This window comes from Nansenia antarctica (assembly GCF_963989245.1).
Source record: "Nansenia antarctica genome assembly, contig: SCAFFOLD_212, whole genome shotgun sequence".
NCBI lineage: Eukaryota > Metazoa > Chordata > Actinopteri > Argentiniformes > Microstomatidae > Nansenia > Nansenia antarctica.
Window position 1 is genome coordinate 26,460 of NW_027663108.1, and position 11,041 is coordinate 37,500.

The 11,041-nt window shown below is 51.0% G+C and overlaps 1 protein-coding gene across 1 annotated transcript in view; it reads left to right on the forward strand.

The window, feature by feature from the left end:
- Positions 1-636: 636 nt before the first annotated feature.
- The window catches only part of rab2a (RAB2A, member RAS oncogene family), a gene marked incomplete at its 3' end in the record, with an annotated part of 30,106 nt that continues 19,701 nt past the window's right edge, over positions 637-11,041 (forward strand). The window contains exon 1 of the mRNA XM_080550993.1: positions 637-797. Coding sequence (XP_080407119.1) covers positions 752-797 — 46 coding nt within the window. The 5' untranslated portion in view covers positions 637-751. The remainder of the gene's footprint in view (positions 798-11,041) is intronic.

An 11,041-nucleotide genomic window follows, 5' to 3' on the forward strand; every position in this document is an offset into this window, starting at 1 on the left:
GGGTTGAGGCCTAGCAGAAGCCTAACCAGTTTATTTTGGGCTGTCTGGAGTCTTGTTTTATGGGCCTTTGTGGTTCTATAGTACCATGATGTTACGGCATAGTCGAAGTGACATTGAATGAGAGCTCCTGGTAGGGTCCTCAGTGTGTTTTTACTGACAAGTGAGGATATCCTGTACAAGAATCTAGTTCTATGGTTCACTTTTTTGATTACTTTTGCTGCCATTTTATCTCCGGAAAGATTTGCCTCTAAGATGGAGCCCAGGTATGTAATATCCTCTTTTCTTGTGATATTAATGTTACCCACTTTTATTTTAAAATGTTCAGCCTTTCTGAGTTTAGATGGGGATCCGTATAGGATGGTTTCAGTTTTACCTAGGTGTATTGATAGTTTATTGTCAGCTAGCCACTGACATTTTGATGCCGCCTAAATGCCATTCATCTACCCCACCCGCACAAATGCCTTTTTTTCCCGGGCCAGTGTGATCAAAAGTAGCCCTTTCGGCGGTATCCCGCCCCATCTGGCAACCCTGCCGGGGGCCAAAGAGCCCTTTTTGTAGCGTGCGTGGCGAGGGCGTGGCGTGGTGACGTCGCCAGACGAGGCTAGGAGGTGTTTATTGTTCCTTCAGAGAGAGAAAGGAGGCTAGCCAGGCACCGTCGCTACGTTCACACAGACATCTTCTACTAGGCTGTGAAGCTACCGGAGCCCCCAGTCACACCGGCCCAGGCAGGTTGACACAGCGCCCAGCGGCCATGGCATACGCGTACCTCTTCAAATACATCATCATCGGAGACACGGGTAAGCAGCTCGCCGCTGACAGCTAGCTTAGCGGTTAGCTGGCGAACGACACGGTTAGCGGGTTAGCTTAGCGCAGTTAGCCTGTCACCATAGTGGGTTAGCGTAGCATAGCGGGTTTAGTTTAGCACAGTTAGCGGTTAGCTTAGCACAGCTAGGGTTGATTTCCGCAGTGTTGGAGGTTGGAGGGTCCAGTGACGTGGTGAAACCAGTGGGGATGACAGTCCCGATGTCTCTGCTTTCTACCGTCCCTGTCTCAGCGTCTTAACGGTTAAACAGCATGTTATCATGGAGCTGCCTGAGGGCACACTGTGGTCAGCTAACTGGCTGATTTAGCAGCTGACTCCACCGTCCGACAGGGAGAACGGCCTGGTGTCTGTTAGGCTGGGACTCTCCGGCTGCGTTCGTAAACGCGTTCTGGAAATCTGACCAGCACTCATGGAATGCCTCTCGTCCAATCAAATCACACGACGTCGAACCCAGTGTGCGCTCCGGCGCTCTCGGAGCGAGTGTACGAACGCTGCCCCCCAGCGCGAGGGTGGGGGTGTCGAGGCTGGTGGCTGATATATGCTACCATTAGCTTAGCTAGCTGTTTACATGGCGATAGACGGGTCCTATGGACAGGTACCCCGGAGGGTGGGACCGTTGGTCGCACAGGCCCAGTCAGACGCCGCGGACTCGCCTACAGCCTTGCCCCGCGGGGCTGTCTTGTTCCCTGGGCTGACTAGCTCGCAGGGTGGGGTAGGGTTAGCCTGCCCACAGGACAAGGCCACATCCAAGCCCCACTCCCTCGAAATGGCGTTTACCGAATTTGCTGTCCGCTTGCCCAAGACCGCCTCCGTTAATATCTAGGATTGTCAGACGGCTTGCCTGCATTTCGTGTTCGTGCTGATTTCGTGACATAACCGCCTGTTTTGCATCGGTAGTTGCCGATGACATGATGCTCAAATACCTGTTTGTTTACCTGGCTATTAACATGAAGACATGCATCCATACCTGTGTGTTTACCTGGTCATTAACCATGAAGACATGCATCCATACCTGTGTGTTTACCTGGTCATTAACCATGAAGACATGCATCCATACCTGTTTGTTTACCTGGTTATAAACCATGAAGACATGCATCCATACCTGTTTGTTTACCTGGTTATAAACCATGAAGACATGCATCTATACCTGTTTGTTTACCTGGTTATAAACCATGAAGACATGCATCTATACCTGTTTGTTTACCTGGTCATAAACCATGAAGACATGCATCCATACCTGTTTGTTTACCTGGTTATAAACCATGAAGACATGCATCCATACCTGTGTGTTTACCTGGCTATTAACCATGAAGACATGCATCCATACCTGTGTGTTTACCTGGTCATTAACCATGAAGACATGCATCCATACCTGTGTGTTTACCTGGTCATTAACCATGAAGACATGCATCCATACCTGTTTGTTTACCTGACTATTAACATGAAGACATGCATCCATACCTGTTTGTTTACCTGGTCATTAACCATGAAGACATGCATCCATACCTGTGTGTTTACCTGGTTATTAACCATGAAGACATGCATCCATACCTGTGTGTTTACCTGGTTATTAACCATGAAGACATGCATCCATACCTGTTTGTTTACCTGGTCATTAACCATGAAGACATGCATCCATACCTGTTTGTTTACCTGACTATTAACATGAAGACATGCATCCTTACCTGTTTGTTTACCTGGTCATTAACCATGAAGACATGCATCCATACCTGTTTGTTTACCTGGTCATTAACCATGAAGACATGCATCCATACCTGTGTGTTTACCTGACTATTAACATGAAGACATGCATCCATACCTGTTTGTTTACCTGGTTATAAACCATGAAGACATGCATCCATACCTGTGTGTGTTTACCTGCTCATTAACCAGGCCCTGGCCAGTACAGCTCCCAGGGAAATACTACTGGTGATGCTCTGTGAAATAATGTTCATCTGCTACAAGACTACACAGTTCATATCCTTAGAAGTAGGAAGGAAATGGCCAAGCAGTCAGTGCTTGTTGTATGCTTTCACATTGTAACTTTAGACTTGTAGATAAGATTGCATTTTAGATTATTACAGCATCAATGCGACTCAATTAAAGTTTCAACTATGAAACGTGTATTTAGTCGCATTGATTGAGCTAGTGAGAAATGTATCCACGTCTTTTCATCTATCTGTCTAACGCTGTGTGGTGAGTGTGAGGCCTGCCGGCCACCTCACACTCAGGGGATTCCCTTAGATAGATGAAGATCTGGGCTATCCTGCCTCTGTAGAGAGAGAGGCCGTGTGTGACTGTGCAGAGGGACGGTAACAGCGTTGCCAGGCGGGTCACTCTGACCCACAGATGAGAGATGCTCCCTGGTGCATTAGTCACCATACCCCAGCGGTCACATTTCACTCTCTCTGAAAGCAGCAGTAAAAACAGTACCCGTAATCACTTATGCTGAACGCCCTATTTCACTCATTTACTGCCTAAAGAAACAGACCTAAACTAAACGTAGCTTATAATAACGCTAGACATGTGATGATAAGCATCAGATGGAAAAGCAGCATGCCATCTGATATCAGTGCCCTTAAACTCGTCACTACGTCACAACAACACAGGGGGACTATTGCAGCAACAGTGTTCCCCTCCTGTGTTGTGGTGGTGTATTAATAGAGGGCGGACTCTGACGGTGTAACTTTGGCCTGTGTGCTGACAGGCGGTCTGGTCAGATGACCAGTCTCTCTCTCTCTCACTGTCTCCATGTGATGCTGCTGAGCAGGAGGCATCGTTACACACCGCTCAGCGTCCAGGAAGGGAACGCAGCCAGGAGACGTTAGCCAGCATCTTAGCCTAGCATATTACTCTATTAGCCTGCCAACAGTGCCAAGTTAGCCTACCATAATACTATATTAGCCTACCAAGCTAGCCTACCATAATACTGTATTAGCCTACCATGTTAGCGTGCCATATTATTGTATTATTACCATATTACTACCATGTTAGCCTGCAATATTACTGTATTAGCCTACCATATTACTGCATTAGCCTACCATACTAGCCTACCATAATACTGTATTAGCCTACCATTTTAGCCTGCCATATTAGCCCACCAGATAAGACCCCAACATCTTAGGGATGCACGATATTATCGGCACCGATATTTATCGGCCCGATATTGAGGAATTAATGTTTATCGGTATCGGTATTTATTATAAAATTAGCCGATATTTAAACCGATAATATGAAGCCGGAAATATTTCTGCTTCCGGTTTCCGGTTTCCGCACTCTGCTTCCGGGTTCCGCGCTCAGGCACGCAGTTTGTATAGACGAGACGCGAGCGAAACATGCCTTCCCCTGTGTGGACATTCTTCACAATTTCTAAGGCAGATGTTGCGTTTGCAATTTGCAATACATGTTCAACAAAAGTTCGGAGAGGAGGGCAAAGGGCAAAGAGTTACAACACAACGAATCTAATAAGTCACCTGAAGAATCACCATTGCAAGCACGCTGTATGGAAGGAATATCAAGCACTCGTAGCAGAACACGTTAGCCCAGCCACGGAAAAAAAAGCGGTGCCTATTGAAAACGCATTTGAAAACAGCAGGAAGTTCACTCGAGACAGCTCAAAGGCTCAAGCCATCAATGAAAAAATAATGGAGTTGATGGCCCTCGACGACCAGCCTTTCTCTGTAGTAGAAGATAAAGGATTTCGCCAGCTAATTTCACATTTAGAGCCCCGGTATGTACTCCCAAGTCGCCGCTATTTTGCAGACGTGTGCCTGCCGGCTCTGTATGATACAGTCGCCACACACATCCATAGTCTGATCGATACTAGCGTAAGCCAGATAAGTTTTACCACGGACATATGGACTTCTGACGTTAGTCCAGTCAGTATGCTTAGTTTAACGGCCCAGTGGCTGGATGAGGACTTCAATATGAAGAAGACACTGCTTCATGCGCAGGAGTTCTCCGGTTCGCATACTGCGACAGCCATCCGCGGCGCTTTTGAAACCATGTTTGGACAGTGGAATATACCTAAGGAGCGGGTGCACGTTGTGCTGAGGGACAATGCGCGCAATATGGTCAGGGCTTGTGATGAATGTGAAGTTGCAAGCTTGGGCTGTATGGCCCACAGTTTACAACTTGCCGTTAATGAGGCTGTACTGAGCCAGAGAAGTATCCGACTGTGTTGCGATCGGGAGGAAGATGAGATGGTAGGACACTTTAAGCACTTTTTTGATCTAATTACTCTTAGGTGAGCCTTTTTTGTTTTCATAAAAGGAGGCCAGATCTTGGCTAAAAAAAGCATTGTGCACTGTATAACAGATTCTGTTTGTTAGAGGAAATAATAAATGAACATTTGAAGACTCAGAAGTGTTCTCTTTGTTGTGTTAACAATAGTGATGTAAGTTAGATTTGGTGAGATCACTATGGAATATTAAATCATCAATCTTTGCTCACTACATAGCCTTTCTTACCTTCAGGTGTGCATGAACTACAGGTTATCAACTGTGAAATGATATCTGAATGGTCTTTATTGTCATTGATATAGTACAGGTACCAAACAACGAAATTTGGGAGGGGAAGCTCCCCTGGTGCTAGGAAAGAAAAAATAAAATAATAATAATAATATCGGTATCGGTATCGGTATCGGCCACGAGAAGCGGGTAAATATCGGTATCGGTATCGGTTGGGAAAAATGCATATCGTGCATCCCTAGAACATCTGAATTAGCCTTGCTACAGTATACCACAGACATTACATTAACAGTTTTGGGCATTTAGTCGATGCCTTATTCCAAAGCGATTTACAACAAATTACATTTGACTAAGTAACTGAATCATCTATCCACCAGTCACACCAGGAAAACGTAGTCTTTGCTCTGGCCTGGGGCCATTGACAGTTGTCATGGAAATTGTATTTATTAAATTATTACGCAGGAGAAACATTACAGGGGGGTAGTAGATGTCTCAGGAGGGACAGTTCAGGTGTAGCCTGAAGAGATGGATGTCTTCAGTCTCCGGCGGAAGATGGGTACTTTGATTCTGCAGTTCAGACAGCAGTGGGAAGCTCGTTCCACCAGTGGGGAGCCAGTATAGTGAAGGGGAGGCTGGTGGAGGTAGAAATCGGAGGCCTGAGGGGGTGGGGGGGTGATGCAGGGTTCTCCCAAGGATGCCTGAACAGCATGACGCTGGATTACATCATCAACTGTCACGTTTGTTCCAAATAAAAGCGCAAATTATACAGCGAGGAAGTGAAATGCATGTGTTGGAGAGGAGGGGAGGCCAGGAGAGGAGGGGAGAGGCCAGGTCAGGCCTTCAGGCACAGCTACTCTGAATGATTACCTTCTCTGTTCAGTACCAGTTGAAACCTCAGAATAGTTCTCTCTCCCCTCGCAGACGTCTGGGCTCGGAGGAGAGGAGGGGAGGGGAGCAGGCGTCTGGGCTCCCAGGAGCAGGCCAGAGATGAGATGAGAGGAGAGGAGAGGAGGGGACGGGAGAGGAGGGGAGGAGAGGAGGCATCTGGGCTCCCAGGTGGGCCAGGGCCAGGTGTTCCTCCATGTCAGTGTTCTCCTCAGAGAGTACAGAGTGTCTCTGCTCCATGCTGTCAACCTGGCGGTGCTACTATGTAAACATGTCAAGACAAACTAACCTACAGGTTTAGCTATGACCAGAGGAACTACAGGTTTAGCTATGACCAGAGTAACTGTCTCTGATGGCTGAATGACGTTGTTCTTAAAAAGTTCCTCAGCCAGTCGTGGGGCTTAGCCAGTATATTAGCCTGCCAGATAACAACCATGTTGTTGCTGTCCTCTCTCTCTCATTCCCAGAGAGAGAGACATCTCTCCTGCCTCCTGGGAAACAGGCTGGTCTCTCCTGGTAAACAGTAACGTGGAATCAGCTTCATACACAGGCTGGTCTCTCTCCTGACTAACAGGCTGGTCTCTCCTGGCTAACAGGCTGGTTCAGGTCTCTCCTGGTAAACAGGCTGGTCTCTCTCCTGGTAAACAGGCTGGTCTCTCTCCTGGCTAAAAGGCTGGTCTCTCTCCTGGCTAAAAGGCTGGTCTCTCTCCTGGCTAAAAGGCTGGTCTCTCTCCTGGCTAACAGGCTGGTCTCTCTCCTGGCTAACAGGCTGGTTCAGGTCTCTCCTGGTAAACAGGCTGGTCTCTCTGTTATGTTATGTTATGTTAATTTCATTTATAATGCAACCCCCATCCAACTTTTACATCGGCCCGGGGCGCAGCCCGGGTAAAGGAACAGATAAAGACAAAGACAAGGAACACAGAGAGCAATCAGACACAGACGACTTAAACGTAAAACTCAGGCATACAATTCACAACAAATAGGGAGTAGATTTAGGGAATGTCATTTTGGAAGAGGTGGGTTTTTAACTTGGCTCTAAAGGAGTCCAGAGTGGGGGCAAACTTGATGGCAGAAGGGAGCGCAGCGCGTTCCACAGGGTCGGTGCTATCACTGCAAAGGCACGGTCACCCTTCCTCTTGAGGTTGGTACGTGGGACCCTCAGGCTGAGTTGGGCGTCGGACCTGAGCCTGGGTCTGGGCCTTGAGGAGGTCTCTCTCCTGGCTAACAGGCTGGTTCAGGTCTCTCCTGGTAAACAGGCTGGTCCAGTTGCAGAACATTGTTAGGCCTCTGGCTGACCTGCAGGGGATCATGTGACTGTCTGTATCTGCCCCAACCTGCTGGTCCTCCACTGGTGTTGCTCAATGCTCACATGGGAATGTTGGAACAGGCTGTTGCTGTTGCTGTTGTTGTTGTTGTTGTTGTTGTTGTTGTTGTTGGAGCTAATGGGAATTGGAGGAAAAACCACAACTCTAGTTTTAATATTTAAGTAGCTTCAGTGTATTATGTAGTCTCATTATTGTTGTTGTTGTGGTGTCATAGTGGTTAGATCTCAGATTAGATTCAACCTTATTGTGATTGATTGATACAAGTACTGAGATAACGAATGGAACGGAGAGTCCTGTAGCACCCTACCCCCCACACTATGCTCCACTACTCTAGACCACAACAAGAGGGCGCTACACCACTGACAATGGCAGCACGGCCCACACTAGACCCCCATCAGTTCACCTACCCCAACACTAGACCCCCATCAGTTCACCTACCCCCACACTAGACCCCCATCAGTTCACCTACCCCAACACTAGACCCCCATCAGTTCACCTACCCCCACACTAGACCCCCATCAGTTCACCTACCCCAACACTAGACCCCCATCAGTTCACCTACCCCAACACTAGACCCCCATCAGTTCACCTACCCCAACACTAGACCCCCATCAGTTCACCTACCCCCACACTAGACCCCCATCAGTTCACCTACCCCCACACTAGACCCCCATCAGTAGGCTTTTAGTACTTTTCAAATCAAACGAAGACAGACAGACAGACATACTTTTTTTAAGTGCTGGGGTGAGAGGTGTGGTCCTGGGGCCCTCTCCCTCCTACACTCCCCCCTCTCCCTCCTACACTCCCCCCCTCTCCCTCCTACACTCCCCCCTACACTCCCTCCTCTCCCTCCTACACTCTTCCCCCCTCTCCCTCCTACACTCCCCCCTCTCCCTCCTACACTCCCCCCTCTCCCTCCTACACTCTTCCCCCTCTCCCTCCTACACTCTTCCCCCCTCTCCCTCCTACGCTCCCCCCCCTCTCCCTCCTACACTCCCCCCCTCTCCCTCCTATACTCCCCCCCTCTCCCTCCTACACTCCCCCCTCTCCCTCCTACACTCCCCCCCTCTCCCTCCTACACTCCCCCCCTCTCCCTCCTACACTCCCCCCCTCTCCCTCCTACGCTCCCCCCCCTCTCCCTCCTACACTCCCCCCCTCTCCCTCCTATACTCCCCCCCTCTCCCTCCTACACTCCCCCCCTCTCCCTCCTACACTCCCCCCCTCTCCCTCCTACACTCCCCCCTCCCTCCTACACTCCCCCCTCTCCCTCCTACACTCCCCCCTCTCCCTCCTACACTCCCCCCTCTCCCTCCTACACTCCCCCCTCTCCCTCCTATACTCCCCCCCTCTCCCTCCTACACTCCCCCCCTCTCCCTCCTACACTCCCCCCTCCCTCCTACACTCCCCCCTCTCCCTCCTACACTCCCCCCTCTCCCTCCTACACTCCCCCCCTCTCCCTCCTACACTCCCCCCTCTCCCTCCTACACTCCCCCCTCTCCCTCCTACACTCCCCCCCTCTCCCTCCTACACTCCCCCCTCTCCCTCCTACACTCCCCCCTCTCCCTCCTACACTCCCCCCTCTCCCTCCTACACTCCCCCACTCTCCCTCCTACACTCCCCCCTCTCCCTCCTACACTCCCCCCTCTCCCTCCTACACTCCCCCCTCTCCCTCCTACACTCCCCCCTCTCCCTCCTACACTCCCCCCTCTCCCTCCTACACTCCCCCACTCTCCCTCCTACACTCCCCCCTCTCCCTCCTACACTCCCCCCCTCTCCCTCCTACACTCTTCCCCCCTCTCCCTCCTACACTCCCCCCCTCTCCCTCCTACACTCCCCCCTCTCCCTCCTACACTCCCCCCCTCTCCCTCCTACACTCCCCCCCTCTCCCTCCTACACTCCCCCCTCTCCCTCCTACACTCCCCCCCTCTCCCTCCTACACTCCCCCCCTCTCCCTCCTATACTCCCCCCTCTCCCTCCTACACTCCCCCCTCTCCCTCCTACACTCCCTCCTACACTCCCCCCCTCTCCCTCCTACACTCCCCCCCTCTCCCTCCTACACTCCCCCCTCTCCCTCCTACACTCCCCCCTCTCCCTCCTACACTCCCTCCTACACTCCCCCCCTCTCCCTCCTACACTCCCCCCTCTCCCTCCTACACTCCCCCCTCTCCCTCCTATACTCCCCCCTCTCCCCCCTACACTCCCCCCCTCTCCCTCCTATACTCCCCCCTCTCCCTCCTACACTCCCCCCTCTCCCTCCTACACTCCCCCCTCTCCCTCCTACACTCCCCCCTCTCCCTCCTACACTCCCCCCCTCTCCCTCCTACACTCTTCCCCCCTCTCCCTCCTACACTCCCCTCCTCTCCCTCCTACACTCCCCCCCTCTCCCTCCTACACTCCCCCCTCTCCCTCCTACACTCCCCCCCTCTCCCTCCTACACTCCCCCCCTCTCCCTCCTATACTCCCCCCTCTCCCTCCTACACTCCCCCCTCTCCCTCCTACACTCCCTCCTACACTCCCCTCCTACACTCCCTCCTACACTCCCCCCCTCTCCCTCCTACACTCCCCCCTCTCCCTCCTACACTCCCCCCTCTCCCTCCTACACTCCCTCCTACACTCCCCCCCTCTCCCTCCTACACTCCCCCCTCTCCCTCCTATACTCCCCCCTCTCCCTCCTACACTCCCCCCCTCTCCCTCCTATACTCCCCCCTCTCCCTCCTACACTCCCCCCTCTCCCTCCTACACTCCCCCCTCTCCCTCCTATACTCCCCCTTTCCCGTTTGGCCAGACCTTGGCTGCCCTTTGTTAATAATAATAATACGTATATAGCACTTTTTAGACACCCAAAGACGCTTTACAAACTGAAAAGATCGAGTAGTAAAATAAAAAGAAACAAAAAAATAGATAAAAGAAGAGTATAGGGGTGTAATTAATTTTTATATTACTAATCTAAATCCAAGTGTCTTTGTAGGACAATCTACTCTGTATGCTGCAATCACACCTAGATTTCGGGCGGAGAAGTGGCGAACAAGCAACGCCAGCGTCCTCTCTCAACCGGCATTTATTGGTGTCATTTTGTTGGTGTCACCTGTAACGACAGGTGTGTACCTGGGCGGTAGGAACAGTGAGAGGTGACCAGACTGTTCCAGGTGGGGGAGGGGGAAGGCTGCATAGCCCTCAGACATGTTCCTGTGTACATGATCTAGTGGCGTCTCCTCTGGCGGGGTTTTAGGAGGAGTACGTCTTTAGTTGTTTTTTAAAAGATATGTTTTCAGGGCAATTCTGCTTCATTGGGATAGAGATTGACAGGAAGGATGAGAGAGAGAGAGAGATGACAGGAAGGGAGAGAGAGAGAGAGAGAGAGAGAAGGCCGGAATTGAACCAGGGACCCCCTGCCACACACCCACACAGTCAGGTCAGGGCCGAGCTGTGAGTGTGTGATTAGAGTGTGAGGTGTTGTGATGTGATGTTTGCTCTGGGGGGGAAGTGGAACACATCCTAGTGTTCCGACCAGGGTTCCGCCTGCTCTCATTGGCTCCCGG